Here is a 20450-nt window from a genome sequence, read left to right on the forward strand (position 1 = left end):
CAATTTCCCACCCTCCCCAGGTCCCGGATGTAGGGCATGCTCTGAGGTTCTTGCTCAAGTGGTTTTGATATTGCAACAGTTATGAATTGCTGTCAATCTTGCCACTCCAAGCACTATGAGATCTTTGAAGAATCCACTGATTGACATAGTCCACCATAGCGGAGATGGTTGGTTGACCTGTTTCGTCTTCTCTCTTTTCTTCGTCAGGGTTCTGAGTCCAGCATTTAATTAGGAAGATCTCCAAAGAAACTTCTTGTATGTGCTAACAAGTACAGGGCCTGGCACCGTCCATCGCTCCAATCAGCTGGTGGTTGCAATTGCTGGGTTGGTTCTGTTCTCACTCTGACTTCCACTGGAACCAATGGGTGTTGCAGTCCAGCCTGGTTCTGCCCAGCACATACTTGGCCCTCACATAAACCAGTGGGAGCTGCAGCCTAGTTGGAGCGACCCACAATAACCCCCACCAGGCCCACCCCCTACCCTGGTTTGCCAGTAAGTGTAGCAGTAATCCAGTCTGTCCCACACCCCATTCCACCCCAGCCGCTATCTTAGTTTTATGTCCTCCTGTGGAAGTGGTGACCCAAGAGGGATGAGTCCACTATTTCCCTCCCAGGCCTCTCCCACTCCCAGATTCCAGCTGATGCTGCATCTAAGCCCAAACAACCCTCACCCACTTTAATTTTGTTTGCACCAGTAGGAATAATCCGCCCAGCCCGGCTTTTCCCTGATCTAATCCACATGAGGCGCACAGGTGTGGTAGCTCTGCCTAGTCTGGTCTGCCCCCATCCCAGCTCATGCTCTCCTGTGGAAGTAGCTGTCCTGCAAAGGAACCCTCCCTTATTCCCCTGCCAGCTCTGCCCACTTCCTTTCTTGTTCTCAGGCTGGTTGGGTGCTGCGGTCCCTTCCAGTACAGGCAACCTCACCTCGGCATTCCATATTGTGCACTAGTCTTTGTTGCGACCGAACCTGGGTCGACCCACACTGGTGCCTGGATTTGCCAGTGGATGACGTGGACAGCTTCAGCCTTGACTTGCCCGCACGTCTGCCAATTGTATGCCAGTGTGTAGCTTTCCATGGCCTTTTCTGGGCTGTTACCTATCATGTTGCTTGCGCTTACATGCCGGGTCTGTGTACTGCCAGAGGAGTTGCCCGGGCTCCTCCATCAGAACCTCTCCCAATGCCAGGTTTCACGCTTACCAGTGGGTCCATGAGCCAACCCTACTCAGTCCACCTCCTGTCATAGCAGGAACTGTGGCTTTTCCTGACTGGCCTTCCACCCAATCTGGTTCTTGCTGTTGGATGTTCCAGCCCAGCCATGATTTGTCCATACCCACGTATGGCTCACACATGGCTCAGTAGGGGTTTGAGACTTTGCCTAGTCCATCCCACATCTGCCCTGGTCCTCCAGAACACCAGGGGGAGTCGGGGTCTGGCCCGGTTCGGTGCATCCAATCCCAGTCCACACTTGTGCCAAGGGAGACTACAACTGTTTCCAGATCAGAATGCAGCCCCCCTTACAGGCCACTCGCCTCTTGGTGGGAACCTCAGCCCAGCTAAGGTTGCCCCCTTTGCTCCCCAACCGGGTCTGTTCCCAGCCATGGATCACTTGCCTACCAATGGATGCTCTGACTCAGCTTGGCACAGCCCCTCCCCTGTCCCGAACTCTGCCTTAGACACTATGGCTTAGCGTCCCTAGCTCTCGCAGACCAGTAGGTACAAGAGCCTAGCTCGGCATGACCTCTGCTCCCTCCTGGTTTCTAGTTTTACTTGTGGGCTAAGGTTTGCTCAGCTCTGCCTGATCTACTCTGTTCCATTACCTGTTGACACATTAGCCAGCTGTTGGAGCTACTTTTGCAGGACAAGCCCCAAGCCATAGCTTCTGCATGGACTGGTATTTGGTGCTCAGCATTATTAGTGATTGCAAGTTTTGCAAAGGAAGAGTTACTGCTTATTTCAGGTCCAAGAAGCACAATGGGTTCAACCTGGGGCTAATTAAGCAGCAACTCAAAGAACCAAATCCCCAGAGCTCCCCGGCCGGGTGGCCAGCAGGTGGAGCCTGGCACCAAATGACGCACTGGCTAGCCCGGGGAACAGCTCACCGTGTGCACATGGCGGCTGCCCGGGATTCAGACATGAGACGCCCCGTCCTGAGCCCCACCAGCAGCCGGGAGGTCGCGCCCCTCCCAAATCCCATTCACTGCCCCATGAAGGCGGCGGGTGGGTCCCAGACCTGCCCAGTCCCTGAGGCCTCCCCCCTCGGTCTACTCACCCCGAAGGAAGCGGCCCCCGAAACCCAGCAGGCCCGGGGAAAACAGCTCACCATGTGCACGTGGCGGCTGTCCAGGATCCAGGCATGAGATGCCCCGTCCTGAGACCCACCAAAAATATTTTTAAAAAAACACTGACTACTTGGAAATGCTAAGACTATATAAACATTTAGGAATGCGACTAACAGTCTGAGGACTCAGCATTTAATTAAATCACTTGATAATTTGGATGTGATGGTAGATCTTGGATCTGCTTCAAAACAGAAAGGGAAAAGCATAAAATCTTGAAGGAAAACCTGAAGATCAAAGCAGAAGCATTGCTAATGTTTCTGTAATGTGCCATTGAGAGGTAGAACCGCATAACTAAGTTTTGGGAGTAGCTTCGTAAAGCTTCACATATACATGTTGTACCATGGGAACTTGATTGGAAAATCCAGGACGTGAGAGATCTGCCTTTGAGCTGTTCTTGTTTGCCTGTCGCTGCAGTTACTGTGACCAGCTGAAAGTCTCGGAGAGCACACACGTGCTTCAGCCCTTCCTGCCCAGCATCCTTGACGGCCTAATCCACCTGGCAGCCCAGTTCAGCTCAGAGGTCCTCAACCTGGTGATGGAGACCTTGTGCATTGTTTGCACGGTGGATCCCGAGTTCACAGCCAGCATGGAGAGCAAAATCTGCCCCTTCACCATTGCCATCTTCCTGAAATACAGTAATGGTGAGCCGCAGGAGGGCATGTTGCTGAGACGTGCCAGTGAGTGGGTGGTGGCTGGTGGGTTCAGGTGACAGCTTCCTTCCCTGGCTGTGATGGGTTTAAGCAGCCTGAAAACAGAATGCAGAAACACTATAGGCATAGCAGCTTGAGAGAGGACAGCACCTGTTCTATGACACTGATACTCTAATGAGGCGTGGAGGAAAGGGACGATTGAAAGACTTGGCAGGCCAGAGGTAGAATTCAGAGTAATGCTAATGGTAACTGAAGAAGAAATTAACCAACTAAATCAGCAGCTTTCTGAAAGAAGGCATGTGAAACTAATTTGGAAAAGGGATGCAAGAAACAAAGACATATTTCTTTCTAAGATTTATTTTTATTCGAAAGCTAAGTTACACAAAGATCTTCCATCTGCTAGTTCATTTTGCAGATGTCCAAAATAACCAGAGCTGATTTGATCTGAAACCAAGAGCTTCCTCTGGGTCTCTCAGGGGTGCAGGAACCCAAGGATTTGGGCCATTTTAGGCTGCTTTCCCAGGTGCATCATCAGAGAGCTGGATTGAAAGTGGAGCAGCCAGGACTGGAACTGGTCCTTCATGTGGAATGTGAGCTCATATGGACAGAGGCTCAGCCTGCTATGCACAGTACTAACCCAAAGAAAGGCATATTTATAAACAAAGGTGTTGATCATGTCTATCTCTATCATATAATAGGAAAAATTTGGAAATAATTTTTAAAAGATTAATTCTATAAAATAAAGTATATGAGTACTTCAGAAAGTTTGTGAAGAGACAGGCCTTGTGTAGCGTAGGTTAAGCTGCTGCTTAGGCTACCCAGTCGTGCCCCAGCTCCTCTAATTCCAACATGACTTTGCGCTAATGCATTTGGGAGACCGACAGATGATAGCCCAAGTGCATGGGTTCCTGTCACCTATGTGGGAGACTGGGATAGAGTCATTGGCTTCTAGCTCTGGGCTGGCCTAGTCCCACCCGTACAGGTATTTGGGAGAAAGAGCCAGCAAATGGAAGGTACCCTGCTCCTTCCCTCCCCCAATGCCATATCTATGGCTGTGCATTTTTGTTGCTGTTGTATTTTGTGTTTTTAATTGAAAGGCAAGATCACAAAAAGATTCTTCCCACTGGCTTATTCCCCAAATAGCAGTAATAGCTGGGACTGGGTGGATCTGGGCCCAAGGACTGAGATCATCCTCACAGTTTTCCCGGAGTATTAGCAGGAAACAAAATCGGATGTGGAGGAGCCATAGCTCGTACCAGCACTCTGTGATATGCTGGTTTAACCCACTACACCACAATGACAGTCCTGGCATGGCCTTGCGAAGAAAGAAAGCTTTATTATTTATTTTTTAAAGATTTATTTGTTTAAAAGACATAGTTTATAAAGAAAATGGGAGGAGAGACCCAGATCTTCCGTCCACTGGTTCACTCTCCAATTGGCCGTAATAGCAGGAGCTAGATCAGATCCAAGCCAGGAACTCCCATTTGGGTTACAGGAGCCCAAGGGCTTGGGCCATCTTTCACTGCTTTCCCAAACACCTTAACAAAGAGCTGAATCACAAGTAGAGCACATGGGACTCAAAAACCAGGACCATGTGGGATGTTAGCATTGTAGTAGTCAACACCTTTTGGGGGGTAGGGACGGAGTCAGAATTACAGAGAGCAAGAGAGACAGGAAAGATCTGTGTGCTAGTTCACTCCCAAAGGCCTCAGTGGCTGGAGCTGAGGCGATCTGAAGCCAGGAGCCTTCTCCAGATCTCCTACATGGGTGCAGGGTCCCAAGGCTTTCAGCTGTCCTCAACTACTTTCCCAGGCTATAAACAGAGTTGAATGGGAAGTAGAGCAACCAGGACACAAAATGTGCCCATATGGGATATTGGCAATTGCAAGGCAAGGACTGTAGCTACTAGGCTACCAAACCGAGCCTTTAGGCAACAGCTTTACATACCTCACCACAGTGCCTACCCCGGAAGGAAATTTAAAAAAAAAAAAAAAGTGGGTATCAGTATGATGGATCAGCATGTTAATGTTTCACCTTATAGTGCTGACATCCCATATTCATTTCTTGGCTGTTCCACTTCCAATGTAGCTCTCTGCTAATGGCCTAGGGAAAACAGTGGATAATGACTCAAGTACCTGGGTAGGTCCCTGCAGCCATGTGGGAGACCTGGATGAAGCTCCTAGCTCCTGACTTCACACTGACACTACCCTAACTCTTGTGGTTGCTTGGGAATTGGACCAGTAGATGGAAGATCAATCTCTCTCTTTCTTTCAAATCTTCCAAATAGGAGGGAAATTTGAAAAGTAACCTTATTTTAGTACAGATATTTATTTTTTCAATGACTTTTTATTTTTATTGGAAAAGCAGATCCAATTTACAGAGAAAAGGAGAGACAGAAAGATCTTCCATCCAATGATTCACTCCCCAAGTAGCTGCAATGGCCAGACTCAACCAGTCTGGAGTCAGGCTCCCCCTAGGTTGCAGGGTCCCAATGCTTTGGGCTGTCCTCTACTGCTTTCCCAGACCACAAGTAGGGAGCAGAATGGGAACTGGAGCAGTTGAGATATGAATTGGCACCCATATGGAATCCTGGCACATGCAAGACAAAGATTTAGTCACTGAGCCGTTATACTGGGCTCTAATGCAAATATTTTGAAATCCATGCTCAGATATTAATGCACTTGCTTTTATGACCTTTTTGAAAACCTGTTTTATGCATGGATTTCAAAGAAAAAAATGTTTTTCAGCTTAGCATTACTTGCTCAGTGCCTCTATCCTTGCCTTGCATACGCCAAGAATCCCATATGGGTGCCGGTTCCTATACTGGCTGCTCCACTTTCCTTCCAGCTTCCTGTTTGCAGCCTGGAAAAGCAGTAGAGGATGGCCCAGTCTTAGAACTCTGTGGTTACATGGGAGACCCAGAAGATGCTCCTGGCTCTTGGCTTCAGATCAGCTCAGCTCCAAACATTGCAGTCACTTGAGGGAATGAACCAGTGGATGGAGGATCTTTCTCTTTGTCTCTCCTTCTCTTTGTAAATCTACTTTTTTAAATAAATAAAAATTTTTTTAGGAAAATTAAAGATTGTGTTAAAGATACATTTATGTGCTTGAGAGACAAAAAGCAAAACCAACAGAGAAAGTGATCTTTATTCTCTTGGTCTATTCCCCAAAGGATTACAACAGCAAGAGCAAAGATCTCCATCTTCATCTCCCACATAGTGGCAGGGGCCCAAATAATTAAGATATCATAATGCTGCTATCCCAGGTTCATTAGTAGGGAACTGGATCAGAAGGAAATGAGCTGGGATTTGAACCAGCACTCTCACATATGATGCCAGCATTGCTGATGGGAGTTTAACCTGATAAACCACGGTGCCAGCCTTTTCTATTTAATTTTTTTTTTAATTTTCATTGTTGTGTGCTTAAGAGCCAGAACAAAACAGAAAGGAAAACAGTTTTGTCCACCAATTTACACCTAAAAACTCACTCAGGACTGGGCCAGACCAAAGCCAGAAGCCATTAATTGCATCTGTCCCATATGGGTGGCCGAGACCCAAGAGCTTAAGCCAGAATGGAAGCAGAGAAACCAGATCTGGAGCCAAGCACTCGCATGTGGGATGTGGGCATTCCAAAGGAATGGTTAAAATGGCTGGACAGTACTTACATTATTTAAGTGAAGAAAACTGTTTTCAAAAAAATTCCATGAAATATGAACTCAGTTTGGGTTTTTGTTTTAGAAGATAATATATATTGATATGTAGGTAGAAAATACCTGTTACAGGTAGATAAAGAGGGAACTCTGTATGAAGCTCGAGGAAATATGAAGTAGAAGGAGTCAGAAAAAGATGTTCATCCACTGGTTTCCTCCCCAGGTGGCTACAACAGCCAGGGCCAGGGCAGGCTGAAGCCAGGAGTTTCCTGTGGGCCTCCCAAATGGGTGCCGGCACCCAAACAGTGGAGCCATCTTCCTCTGCTTTTCCCATGCTATTAGCAGGGAGCTGGATCTAAAATGGAGCAGCCAGGACATGAATCAGTGCCCATGTGAAATTTTGACATCACAGGCAGTGGCTCTATCTATTATACCCACTAATTATCTTACATACTCTCTTCTTCATTTATTTTATTGGAAAGTCAGGTATACAGAGAGGATCTTCCATCCACTGATTACTGCCCAAATGGCTGCAATGGCTGGAGCTGAACTGATCCAAAGCCAGGCACCTGGAACTTCTTCCAGGTCTCCAAAACGGGTGCAGGGTCCCAAGGCTTTAGGCCATCTTTGCTCTCCCAGTCCACAAGCAGAAAACTGGAAGGGAAACGGGGCTACTGGAGTTAGAACCGGCGCCCATATGGGATCCTGGAACATGCAAGGTGAGGACCTTAGCTGCTAGGCTACCATGCCAGGCCCCACATACTCTTAAGTAAAACAGATTTGGCTGAAGTCCTGTGTCTTCAGAAGGCTCTAGTTTTTGAGAGTTGCGCCTTCTGCTCCAGAAATGGCTTTGGGTTCTTCCTGTCTATGGTTTCTACCCCCAGAAGGGGGTGCAGGAGTTCTCTTGGGGCAAAAGACAGTGTTTGGGTCATGTCTTCTTGATAGCATATCAGTAAAGCTTTTTTTCTTTTCAATTTATTTATGTATATGAAAGAGTAACAGAAAGAATAAATTATCTCCTGCCTTCTGGTTCTTTCCCTAAATGCCCACAATAGCCAGGGCTGGGCCAGACCAGAGCCAGGAACCTAGATCTACAGCCACGTCTCTCACAGGAGTGGCAGTGTCTGCTGCCTCCTAGAGTTCCCGTGGTGGTCAGGAAACCGTATTACAAGTGGAACTCGACCCCAGGCGAAGTTTAACCTGTTGTAAGACTTTTCTTAAGTGTTTGGTTTTGTAATCAATCCATGTTTCATAACAGTAAAGACCTGAAAGATTTGTCCCAGTTGGGGGGAGAGTAGGAGGGGCTAGATGATGTGACTATTAATGACCAGTCCCTGAGTTAGGTGAAGACACACAGACCACGCCACGTGGAGATTTGTTATCTCTCCTGTTCTTATTATTAATGTGACCCTACTAGGTGCCCGTTTGTAATGTGTGAGTACTGTGGACATTAACAAGTTAGTTGGTGTTAACCAAGCATGAGCATCTTTCAGCCAGGAGCAGTTGCAGGCCGCCGGCAGGGCTCACTTCATGTTGCCTTACTCACCACAGATCCTGTTGTGGCCTCACTGGCTCAGGACATCTTCAAGGAGCTGTCCCAGATCGAAGCCTGCCAGGGCCCCATGCAAATGAGGCTCATCCCTACCCTGGTTAGCATCATGCAGGCTCCAGCAGACAAGATCCCCGCGGGACTCTGTGCGGTGAGTGGCTACAAGAATTGAGGGATACCAGGCTTCTGTGCCCGCGAGGACCCTGGGCTTGCCTGAGGCTTCAAGAAAATACTCTTTTATTCTAGAAGTGTCATCAGCAACTTAGTCTGAGCGCCACCATTACACAGTAGCACCAGGTAGATCACCCAGCTGTCTTCAACCACCGCCGTGCACTGCCCATTGTTATGGCGCTCAAGAAATAAACTGTTGAGGAGCCACGAGCCCTCTAACTCCCAACTGTTCCATTTGTTTGGAGCCCTTGCCTTCCAACATTGAGCTTTTCTTCGGGTTGCTGTGTTGTATCTCCCTAGCAAGGGCTTGGTTCGAGCATCCCCACCTCCGAGGCAATTCCGACCATTTTCTTTCCCCCCTTCTTCAGACAGCCATTGACATTCTGACCACAGTGGTGCGGAACACGAAGCCTCCTCTCTCCCAGCTCCTCATCTGTCAGGCTTTCCCCGCCGTGGCTCAGTGCACCCTCCACACTGATGATAATGCCACCATGCAGGTAACTAGCGCGTGGGGACCTGAGCTGGGAAACCGTTCCTCACCGTGGGCTTAGGGGAGGCTGGATTGCTTGGCGAGTCATTTTTCTTTCAACACCAAGAAGGCCAAGGGAGGGTTCAGGCTGCTGTAGCCAAACCTGGTGTGCTTTGTGGTATGTTACAAAGGCTGGATCCTGGGCATCCTGCCCTCTGCCTGGGGGCCGTAAAATAGTCTTGAGACAGCTCTGTTTATGGAGGCAGCAAGGTGATCAGCCTCAGCAAGGGGAGGGATGCCTGAGTATTCTTTTTGTTCTAGTTTCTTGGTGAGTTAGTTACATTATCAGGTCTTGCTACTGCAGCTGACTGTAAAAATCATGGGAGCTTGCCACAGAATGTTGGTGGGCTTGCAAGTCCCGGGTGAATGACGATTTATGTAAGTTCTGTCTTTGTTCCCATAAAGAGAACCCTGCATCAGGACCATAGGTAGATCTTCATGGTTACAATTGGCACTTAGGGTGGCTGATTGGATAAAGGGAGGTTTGAGTTGTGCACACCCCTAACACCAGTGTTGGGAGCTGCTGAGGCTCGCCACCCTCAGGAGGCCCCAAGCCGGGAGAAGCACATCTGAACACTCGGGCTGAGGGGCCCCAAGCCTGGGAACCCTGGCACTCCTGTCTTTGCCTCTGTCTCCCCAGAATGGTGGTGAGTGCCTGCGAGCATATGTGTCAGTGACGCTGGAGCAGGTGGCCCAGTGGCATGACGAGCAGGGCCACAATGGGCTGTGGTACGTGATGCAAGTGGTGAGCCAGCTCCTGGATCCCCGGACCTCCGAGTTCACTGCGGCCTTTGTGGGCCGCCTCGTCTCCACGCTCATCTCCAAGGCTGGGCGGGAACTGGGGGAGAATCTGGACCAGATTCTCCGTGCCATCCTCAGTAAGATGCAGCAGGCCGAGACCCTCAGCGTCATGCAGGTGAGCGTGGCAGCAGGCCATGCTGCCCACTCCAGTGGGTGGCCCTGCACTTCAGGGTGTGGGACTTCTGACCGTCCTTTTGGAACACAACACTGAGGTAAAATGGAATCAGTACTAACCCATAGAACACGGAGAAGAAAATCTCCATGCTTTCCAGCACATGGCCTAAGTAAGTGGCCAGCCCATCCCCACTCCTCGCCTGCAGTCTATGAGCGCCCTTCCCCTAAAGCCATGTCCTTGTTGTCTCCTAGTCTCTCATCATGGTGTTCGCTCATCTGGTGCACACCCAGCTGGAGCCCCTCTTGGAGTTTCTGTGCAGCCTCCCTGGCCCCACTGGCAAGCCTGCCCTGGAATTCGTGATGGCCGAGTGGACAAGCCGACAGCACCTCTTCTATGGACAGTATGAGGGCAAAGTCAGGTAGGCCCTGTCTTCCTTCCCTGCCACCTGCCCCTGCATAGTTGTCTTCTGACTCGCTGATGGATTTTTATTTCACACATCAGACTGCCTGTTTTAGTCCCTTTCCCCTGTTCTTCGTTGCTAATTTTTTTTTATTCTTAAAGGCCTCAGAGCAACATAGAAGGAGAAAAACAAAGAGTTTCCATTTGCTGATTCCCCAAATGACCATAGCTGTTAGGGCTGGGCCAGGCTGAAACCAGCAGCCAGCAACTCCATTGAGTTCACCCACATGGCTGTAGGGCCAAACATTTGGCTGTCCTCCACTGCGTTCCCAGGCATAATACCGGGGATCTGAATCAGAGCCAAAGCAGTCAGGACTTGAACCAGCCCTCTGATAGAATATCCTGGTGTTACAAGCAGCTGCTTAACTCACTGCACCACCATGCCAACCCCTAATTTGTGTGTTTGAACAGCTGCCACGTTGAAATCCTCAGAACAACCAACACTGGTGGGCTAGATCTCTGTGATCTCTGTGGGCCAGAATGCCTCCTCTGAAAGATGATGCCCCTTCAGCTGCCAGCCTTCTGACTGTTTCCTCGACGTCATCCCAGGGTCCTCAGCACTTCGTTGTAGTTTATGGTGTGGACAGCTTGTGTGTGACAGCCTACCCTGACTTGGTTTAAGAACAGATATTCTCCACCCCATTTTTATCAGGACACTTGTCCTTCCTGCTTCCTGCCTCATGTTCGCACCTTGAGGGAGGAATCATGTCTTAGCCCCTGGTTGCTGTCGCCTTGGTGAGCGTGGGCTGACCTTTCGTGCCCTCCCCCACCAGCTCCGTGGCACTCTGCAAGCTCCTGCAGCACGGCATCAATGCCGATGACAAACGCCTTCAGGACATCCGGGTGAAGGGAGAAGAAATCTACAGCATGGATGAGGGCATCCGCACCCGCTCCAAGACAGCCAAAAGTGGGTGCCACGGCCTGCCCTCTCCCCCACCCCCGTGCCCTCCCATGTTCCTCCTGGAGTGAAGGGCAGGGATGTACTGTGATCTGTATTTTAAAGGGGAAATGTTTAGTGGAGGCTCTAATGAAGGCGCACAACACCACAGGCTGGTGGCAGCTCAGAATGTTCGCATCCTTCCTATTGTTGAATATTCACAGACTGATCCCAAGTACCAAAGGGCCCACCCAGCTTCCTGTCCTGTCAGGGCTTTGCCATGTGGTCAGTATGCCTTTGTCACCAGCTGTCTTCAGCAGGCTCACAGGAGTGGGTATGGAGCTGTGGTTGTAATTGCTCCACACGCTGGCTTGATCTCTGAGCTGCTCTCTGATGCAAGCCTGTCTCCTGCAATCTCTGAGCCCTCAGCTCTCCTTACTACTGAGCTGGGCTGCACTCAGCAGTAGGCTTCTTTAGCTTTAGGCCACTTTTTGGTGACTAGGTCCTCCAGTCAGGAACAATGAGCAGAGGCACTGCGGAGGGCATGGCCTCTGCCAGCAGAGAGCCCAGTGACAGTCTGACTGGGCTAACTCTAGGCGTCTCCATTCCTCTCTAGACCCAGAGCGCTGGACGAACATTCCTCTGCTGGTCAAGATCCTGAAACTGATCATCAACGAGCTCTCCAATGTCATGGAGGCCAACGCTGCGCGCCAGGCCCCTCCTGCCGAGTGGAGTCAAGGTGCGCCAGGCCCTGGCTCCCGGAAACTTTAATTATCCAAATGTCTGCATTGGCTAGGGCTGGGCCCGGTCAAAACCAAGAGCTTCTTCCACAAGGTGGCAGGGTTCCAAACATTTGGGGGCCACTCATTAGATTAGCAGGAAGCTGGATCAGAAGTGAAACAGCTGGGACACAAACCAGTGTGCTTCTGGGATGCTGGTGTTACAGGTGGAAGCTTCACTTTCTGTGCCACAACGCCAGCCCCTCTCAGGAGGACAGGTCATAAGGGGTCAGGTTATCAGAGTGACTGTTACGTCTCTAGGTGTGCACGTTGTATTATTGAGTGGCTACACTGGCTGGCACTGTACTAGGCACGTCAAGGGATGCTTTTCATATCTCCCTGGAGGCTGTGGGCAGGAGGCAGCCAGGAGACAAGCTGTTTCCCCTCAGCAGCCTCTCGGCGTTTTAGCTCCCTGTCAAAACTCTGGCAGCTCTTCCACTTGGACTTCCTGGGAGGGTCTGGCCAGCCCCAGGGACTGCTGACCACCTTGCAGGACCCCATGCTGCGGCCTGTTGCACTTCCAGGAGGGCAGTGTCTGTGTAGGTTCTAGGTGCTTTTCATCTCCAAGCAGATGACTCCAATGATATGTGGGAGGACCAGGAGGAGGAAGACGAGGAGGAGGAGGATGGCCTAGCTGGCCAACTTTTGTCAGACATTCTTGCTACAAGTAAATATGGTAAGCAATTTGGGAAGAGAACAGACAGGTGGAGGAAAGGGGAGAGGTGGGCCCATGAGGGAGTTCCCTGGAGTACGTGCCCCTTTGGCCTCAGCCATGTGGGGTGCGTCCACAGCCAGGGCCTGATGGCAGGGCTGGTGGTCCCGCCCTCACCTGCCCTCTGGTGGCTGTCTTGCAGAGGAAGATTACTACGAGGATGATGAGGAAGATGATCCCGACGCCCTGAAGGACCCTCTCTATCAGATTGATCTGCAGGTATGGCATCCAGAGGAGTCACAGTGTCTCAAGCCACAGAAGTAGGACTGTGGGCCCAGCTAGGGCTGCCGGGAGAGGCACTGGGACCTCACACTCACTTTAACCCGGTGATGTGATCCAGCTTCGACAAGCTGTGTTGTCAGTCCTCGGGGGTGTATGAGATCGGACTTTGGAGAACTTTATTTCTCTGGGATTTCCTTCCGGTTTGTACTTGCTAAACTAGATCCCAAACCATGAAGAAACCCTCCCTCAGGAAGTGGTATGTGTCTAAGAGCCAGCATTCCCAGAATCACTTGGGGCTGGTTCTTAGCTAGAGCCCCAGAAGCTCTAGCTAACACTACTCCCCCTCTCCCCCCAGGCCTATCTCACAGACTTCCTCTGCCAGTTTGCCCAGCAGCCCTGTTACATGATGTTCTCGGGCCACCTGAATGACAACGAGAGGCGGGTACTGCAGACCATTGGCATCTAGATGAGGAGCACTCTGTGCCGCTCTTCCCGCCCAGTGCAGACCACCCTGCAGCCCATGCTGGCCTTGAGACACACTGTCAACCCACAGTGACTCTGCAGAATGACACTGATAACGACTCAGACCAAGCCCTCCAGTGCCATCACTTGGGAATTCTGGGACAGTGGACAGCTCCCCAAGTCCCCCAAGGAAAGCCCGTCTCCAGTCCTGCCTCTGACTCCTGGGACCCTCTGCTGACCAGTCCACAACCATGGCTGCCTGGCAGGACTGTGTGCAAGGATTATTTTGCCCCATTGCGGGAGCACAGGAAGTCATGACCATTTACATTCTAGAACATACCGGACATCAGATGTGTTTGAATCCCGTTGAGCTGCCACTTCCTGTGGATCTCCTGCTGAGACGTCAGGAGCAGGGCCATTCTGCGCCTTTCCAGCACCTCTCCCTGCTCCCTTCCCACAACACTAACGCTCCTCTGTCAAGGGAATCATCATCTTGTTGGCTTCATTGCATGACACAGCCGCTGCCCCTGAACTGTTCCTACATATATACCCGCACACACATGGCATTGGCCAGGCAGGTGGCAATTTGTTTTTCCTTTTTTAGAAAAAAAAAATGGGGAAAAGGATTTTCTTTTTTTTAATCCTATTGGTCCAACTATATTTAATATGCCTCTCCCACACTTACTACACTCGTAGTCAAAGGTTACCCCCTCGCCCTCAGGAATCCTCTAACGTGGTTCAGTTGTAGCCCTCAAATTTGCAATGTGTATTTTTCTAGGACAGTAAAGTAATCTTTCCAGATGTATTTACTCCACATGGTATAAGTTGTCTAGGCACCTCTTTGCCCTGTATCCCTTTAGAAGGAAAGTAAAGGAGGAAAACAGGACTGGGTGGAACCCACGGAGCAGTCTCTTGCATTTGCCAAGCCTGCCTCCGGGTGAGTCTTAGAGAGCTGGCATTGTTCAGTGAATTCTTTTTAGAAATTCCCTTAACTGGGTGTAGAGTAGAAGGATACAAAGCCAGGAAGGGGAGAGCAAAGCCCACTGTCACCTTCACTGGAGCCATATCCGGGGCACACTCTGAAATAGTAGCTTTAGGTTGATGGTCTCACCAAGAGGGAGCAGAGTGCTGTGAATCTGCATCACTGTGGGCAGTGTAGCTGGGAATGACTCAGGCCACTAGGTGGCCCTAGTGTCAGTCCCTGCTGCTGGCTGGGGAGGCTCCACTCATGGCTCTGCAGAACCTGATAGTGTGTGGTCAAGTTCATGGCTACCTGCTGCCCGCCAGGTTCTGCAGCTGTGCTGCCACTGCTTCCGTCATCCTTGAGGTGAGGGGTTCACAGATCAATGGTAAAGTACTCAGAAAAACCTGGCACAGGCTTCCATCTTGAGGCGGTGCTGGCTGCATTTGGTGCTGAGGCAAATCATTCCACCAGGCCAAGTCAACCTGGTTTGAGCACAGAAGGCCAGTCTTTTGTGGCAGTGTTGGGAAACTTGGGGCTCCTGTACTTGGACTGGAAATGATGCGGGTCTTTTGTGTGCCTGTTCATTGGGGGGAGGGGGAGTAGCCTGGGTACATAGTTCCAGAAGTGGTCCTAAATTTCTTCTCATGTTGAGTTGGGGGGCCAGACTGGGCCTGCTGACTCAAAGAACTTGTATCTTTTTAAAAAGTCATACAAGGTGGAGTGGCCACCCTGGCCAGCAGACCACAGCTATGGTTGAGAGGAAACAATCTTGGGTCCACAGGTATGTGGAAGCCGCTGAACCCTGAGCATTTTAGTGTATATATTACCCAGATAGGCTTTGCAGCACTGTCTCTGTTCTGTTGGAACCAGCCATGTTCACAGAATTCAACTCTGGCTCCTGTTTTGGGTTCTGTCTTTTGACCAGGAAAAAACAAGTTTTCGGTAAAAGGTGTGGAGGCTACCCAGTAGGGAAAAGTCGGTGAGGTGGCAGGGTACTTAGGCTCCAGCATACTGCAGGGCCCCAGACACCAAGCTGTTCTCAGGAAAGAAAGCAGAAGGCAGAGTGGGAGAAACGTGGCAAGACCACAAATTGGCCTGTTGGGGAATGACTTCAGATGATCTGTTACAACTCGGCCCTCCAGTGACATTGATGATCAATGACACTGTCTCACTTGAAGTTGCCTGTGGAAGAATCGGCACCAACCGTACTGGTTAGGTGTTGGTATAACAGAAAACCTCTGGGAAGGATTGAGAGCCTAAACTTGGGATCCAAATGTGTGCTCAGTGCTGTGGCTAAGAGCAAGGTCTCTGAGTGAGGCTGCTGCAGCAAGTGCAGGGAGTTGGTGAGCACTCTGAGCACCACGTGTCCATGGCTCCATATCTGTTAGACCATGAGAAATGTGGTCTGAGACTGGCATGGCAGTAGGGGCTTTCCAGGGTGGCCAGAGGGTCTTCAGTCTTCCTTCGCCCAACAGAGGAGGAAGCCAAGCCACCGAGAAGACATGGGCCACTGCTCTGGAACGCGAAAGGACTGTCCCGTTGAAGATCCTACACTCTGGGCCCGGGCAAGACAGGTAAATAAATGGCCCATTCTGGCTGCTCCATTTCCGTGAACATGAAAATGTTCAGATGTGCACAACCACTGCCACATGCCAAGGATGTGGGGCTGCTTCCTTCCAGGAGCTGACCTGTTCAGGGACCGAAAATAAAAAGTGTAAGAAGTGCGAGGGCTGCTACACGGAAAGTGGTGTATTCAATTCCAGCTGCACCAATAGAGAGGAATCGGGCGAGACAATGTACAGGCAATCCTTGCATCTGGTGCTTGCCAGGGGCTGGCCATGCTTGGAGACACTGTAAGTGCCTAACACACATGGTCTTACTGAATACTTCTAGAACTCAGTAGACCACCTACTAATCTCTGCCAGAGCAAGTAAATTTTTGGATTGGATGAACTGAGGCAAAGACACTGACTTGACTTGACCTGCCAAAGGTCACACTAAATATGGGGTTAGTTTAGGCACTCACAGTCCTTTGGCCAGACCGGCCAGACATGAGGATATGAGGGCTGGGGGATAGAACATTCTGAAGAAGGAAAGGTTATGTAAGAAAAGACCACTGGGGCCTGGCACGATAGTGGGTAAAGTCCTTGCCTTGCACGCGCTGGGATCCCATATGGTTGCTGGTTCTAATCCCAGCGGCCCCACTTCCCATCTAGCTCCCTGCTTGTGGCCTGGGAAAGCAGTTGAGGATGGCTCAAAGCCTTAAGACCCTGCACTGCGTGGGAGACCTGGAAGAGGATCTGGGCTCCTGGCTTCGGATCCACGCAGCCAGCACTGGCCTTTGCGGTCACTTGGGGAGTGAACTATTGGATGGAAGATCTTCCTCTCTGTCTCTCCTCCTCTCTGTATATCTGACTTTCCAATAAAAATAAATAAATCTAAAAAGAAAAGACCACTGTGAACTGATTTCTGGTTCTTGACCAGAAAGCAGGCACGAAAGGTGAATGGCAGTTCCTGCAAGGCCTGCTTCCTTAGGAAAGGCAGGCTCTTCAAAGTCTGAAGTAGACAAGTGGTGGTGGCAACCAAGTGTGCATCTTAGAATGAGGAGGGGAACTCCAGGTGGTGGCTGCTGTGGTGTCCAGAAGGGGCAGGACCACGGAGTTAATGAGAGGGAGTTGGGTGGATGAGCTGTTGAGGTAGTCCGTTTCGCTGAGTGCCTGAGGTTTCTGAAAGTGACTGCACACAGTTGTCCGGCAGTGTTGCCTGTGCTGCCTCCTTGGAGGAAAAGTGGCTAGCCCGAGGGGTGACGGGCAGCAGTCATGCCATCAGCGTCACAAGAACACACTATAGAAACAGCAGTCATAGAGTGGCCATTAGTAAGATCCCAGAACTTGGGAAATCACTACTCGGTGTTCTCCACAGGAGCCCTCATAACAAGGAGCCTCACACTCCAAGGTCTCTACCTCTACTGCTGCTGGATTTCTACATCTGAATGACAATCTTTTCTATGCCTGTGAAATTCATGTCTGCAACAGGCGTACTGGGGGAGCGCCGGGCCTGTCCAGGAATCCCTTGGGATCCTGAGTTACACTGACTTGATGCAAAGATTTCCTAGCTGGAGTATGGGGCCAAGCCAAGTGCCATCCCTAGCCTCCAACCCCCCAGACCTTGGTCTCTTCTGTGCAATGGGGAGCTAATACCTACCTACTTCAATTCAGTTAGGATGAAAGATGGCTTCCTTAAGGCGCCTCCAGTGCTCAGCCGCATCCCACCCCCATCGCGGGAGCTATATTTGGCTGTTGTCTCCCGGACTCTGGATTTAACTGTGACTCAACTCCCGTTTTCACAGATGCTGCTGCTAAATCTGGGTCCCAGGAGGATGGAGTGTGAGGCGGGTCCTGGCACTGGAGCCCAGTTAGGGTATAGGAGAAGGGGCTGCCTGCTGGCTGCACCCCTGCCCTCCGGCTGCAGTGGCAGCTTGTCTGTGGCTGGCTGTGCGGCTCACATTTTCACATTACAGTTGTGGCTACACTCACCTGCTTTCCCCAAGACAGACTGACTTCTGGCCTCTGTGGTGACAAAGTGGGGAGGGAAGTTAGGGGTATAGCTGAAGAAAGGGCAGAGTTTTGCAAAAGATAAGGACAAGATAGAGAACTCCTCTGGGCCTGGGAGTGAGTGGGCCTTGTGAGAACTCCCTAGGGGGATGGCCACATGGAGTTCCTGGGCCCATCCCCCGTCCCTGGCCACACAGGCTACCACTGCTGGCCCTCTGAGCATGGATCAGCCTGCAGACCCACCCAGTGTTTGGCACCAAGTGAGATCCCAGGACTACCTCCTGGTTCTGGAACCAGGAACAAGCCAGAATGATAGATAATTCCCCCTGGGTTGCATGATAGAGATTTGGTCTCATGTGTTTGATGAAAATAAATGTATTCCTGGCCTGATGGTGGCAGCCTAGCAGCTAAAGTCCTCACCTTGCACACAACGGAATCCCATTTGGGCGCTGGTTCATATCCTGGCAGCTCTGCTTCCCATCCAGCTCCCTGCTTGTGGCCTGGGAAAGCAGTCGAGGACGGCCCAAAGTCTTGGGATCCTGCATCCGCGTGGAAGACCTGGAAGAAGTTCCTGGTTCCTGGTTCCTGGCTCTGGGTTGGCACAGCTCTGGCTGTTGCAGCCACTCAGGAAGTGAATTAACAGATCTTCCTCTCTGTCTCTCTTCCTCTGTATATCTAACTTTCCAATAAAATATTTAAAAAATAAAATCTTTTTTAAAAAAAGAAAAGAAATGTATTCCACCCTTAATCCTGTGGTTGCAAATCCATGCCTGGTCCTGCACCCCCACTGGCCCACTTTGACCTGTGCCAGGACCTTGGCTAGGCTCTTTTCCTTTGAACAGAAGGAGACAGAATGGATCATCACCTCCTGCTGCCTCTAGTTTGCAGACTACCAGAGGGGCTATGTGGCCTGTGCAGGTTGGTGGAGTCAGTGAGCAGCAGAGCAGGACTTGTCTGGTTATGGGCTCCAAGCCTGGGCTTTGGTGCCAGGCTGCCTTGCTTCAGCAGCCAGGCAGCTCTGGGCAATCCACTGGAGCTGTTTGTGTCTCCACTGGGGAACCTACCAAGCAGGTGTAACAGTAGCATCTGCTTCTCAGAGTGTGAGGACTGAGGTCGGCAGAGCGCACCCCTCTGCAGCGCTGGCTGCCGGGCTGGGCCCTGTCCAACACGCTGTCTCACCTACACCTGACCTTTCAGGCGGCCTCACCAAGAAAGACCCTCGCCTTTTCCAAGTCAGCCAGTAATGGAGCTGGGCCGACGGCACACCCCCAGGAGGAAAGGGCTGGCTGGCTAGCAGAGGCCCATGGCCCCACACCCTTCCCAGATGGGAGAGCTGTAAACAGGACCTTCCTTTTCACCCTCAGATCCCAAAATAACCCCTGTCTGCCCTCACACTGCCCCGCTGGCAGGCTGCAGGATGAGTAAGGTACCATTTACAGATAACGTGGCCTTCCTGGCTGCCCTCGCCAGCTGGGCAGGGCTCCCAAGGCCAGGCCCTGGCTGCCTGGGGCTGCTGCTGTTCCCACAGCCACAGGGATGTCCGAACAGGAGCAGGGGCTGCTCCCAGATGCCGCCCAAGACAGCCTGGCCACAGCCTCCCCCCCGCCTTTCCGCAGCTTTGCCAGGCCATCTTGGGCCCTCCACAGGTGGGGAAGCCTGACATTCTGTCAGAGGCACCCCTGCAAAGGCACAGTTGGAACCCTCCCAGGAAGGGGCTGGCACTGTTGCATAACAGGCACAGCTGCCACCTGTAACACCAGTATCCCATATGGGCACCGGTTTGATTCCCAGCTGCTCCACTTCTGATATCCATCCCCTCGCTAATGTGCCTGGGAAAGAGCAGGGGATGGCCCAAGTGTTTGAGGCCCTGCTACCCCTGTGGGAGACCCAGAAGAAGATCCACTGTGGCCATCTGGAGAGGGAACCAATGGGTGGAAGTTATCTGTCTCTAAATAAATTGAGCTTTTAAAATCAAAACAAAACCCTTTCAGGCAGGGCACTCCTTCCTACCAGTAGCCTGGCTGTTCCCCTCCCCCACCCCCTATCCTGTGCCCCTCCCCTCCAGGAGAACAAACCCGAGCCAGTCTTTCATCTGTGGCAGGAAAGATGAAAGCGAGAGTGCTGTCATCTAGGAGACGTTTGCTTGTTCTCTGGCTGTGGGACCAAGGAGACCTGGATTCCTGCAGGCAAGGACAGTCCATGTGTCCCAGGCTCCCAGGGGAGGCTGGGCTGGGAGAAGAGGACGCAGAGCAGCCTGGCATGGACTGACTGACCAGAAACAGGAAGGAAGATCTCCAAGGGCCTTGGCATGCCCAGGCCAGCCGCTGGCCACTCAGATATGAGCACGGAGGGGTGGCATCCTGGTCCAGCAAGTGACGCCACTTCTTGGAACACCCAGCCCCCATGTCAGAGTGTCCAGTTGGAGTCTGGGCACCTCAGCTTCTGAGCCAGCTTCCTTCTGCATCCTGGGAGGCAGCCGTTGACAACTCTGGGACTTCTGGGTCCCAGCTGCCTGGGGGGAGAACCAGAGGAGCTCCTGGCTCCTGCCTGGCCCAGTTCTGGCACGCTGACTGTTGTGGAATGGGAGAGATTCATGTATGCATGTCTTTCAAAGAACTA

General features: G+C 51.2%; 1 protein-coding gene across 3 annotated transcripts in view; it reads left to right on the plus strand.

The window, feature by feature from the left end:
• IPO9 (importin 9) overlaps nucleotides 1–14115 on the plus strand; it is a 48629-nt gene extending 34514 nt beyond the window's left edge. For 2 of the 3 annotated variants that reach the window (XM_040985433.1, XM_040985435.1), the window contains exons 15-24: nucleotides 2754–2980; nucleotides 8190–8338; nucleotides 8727–8855; nucleotides 9528–9803; nucleotides 10055–10221; nucleotides 11036–11169; nucleotides 11756–11878; nucleotides 12487–12594; nucleotides 12773–12849; nucleotides 13208–14115. In XM_040985433.1, coding sequence (XP_040841367.1) covers nucleotides 2754–2980; nucleotides 8190–8338; nucleotides 8727–8855; nucleotides 9528–9803; nucleotides 10055–10221; nucleotides 11036–11169; nucleotides 11756–11878; nucleotides 12487–12594; nucleotides 12773–12849; nucleotides 13208–13318 — 1501 coding nt within the window. In that variant the 3' untranslated portion in view covers nucleotides 13319–14115. The remainder of the gene's footprint in view (nucleotides 1–2753; nucleotides 2981–8189; nucleotides 8339–8726; nucleotides 8856–9527; nucleotides 9804–10054; nucleotides 10222–11035; nucleotides 11170–11755; nucleotides 11879–12486; nucleotides 12595–12772; nucleotides 12850–13207) is intronic. The other variant, XM_040985434.1, reaches the window with a different exon arrangement.
• The last annotated feature ends 6335 nt before the right edge of the window (nucleotides 14116–20450 follow it).

The sequence above is a fragment of the Ochotona curzoniae genome, unplaced genomic scaffold (assembly GCF_017591425.1).
Source record: "Ochotona curzoniae isolate NIBS_2020 unplaced genomic scaffold, NIBS_Ocur_1.0 contig_430, whole genome shotgun sequence".
Lineage (NCBI taxonomy): Eukaryota > Metazoa > Chordata > Mammalia > Lagomorpha > Ochotonidae > Ochotona > Ochotona curzoniae.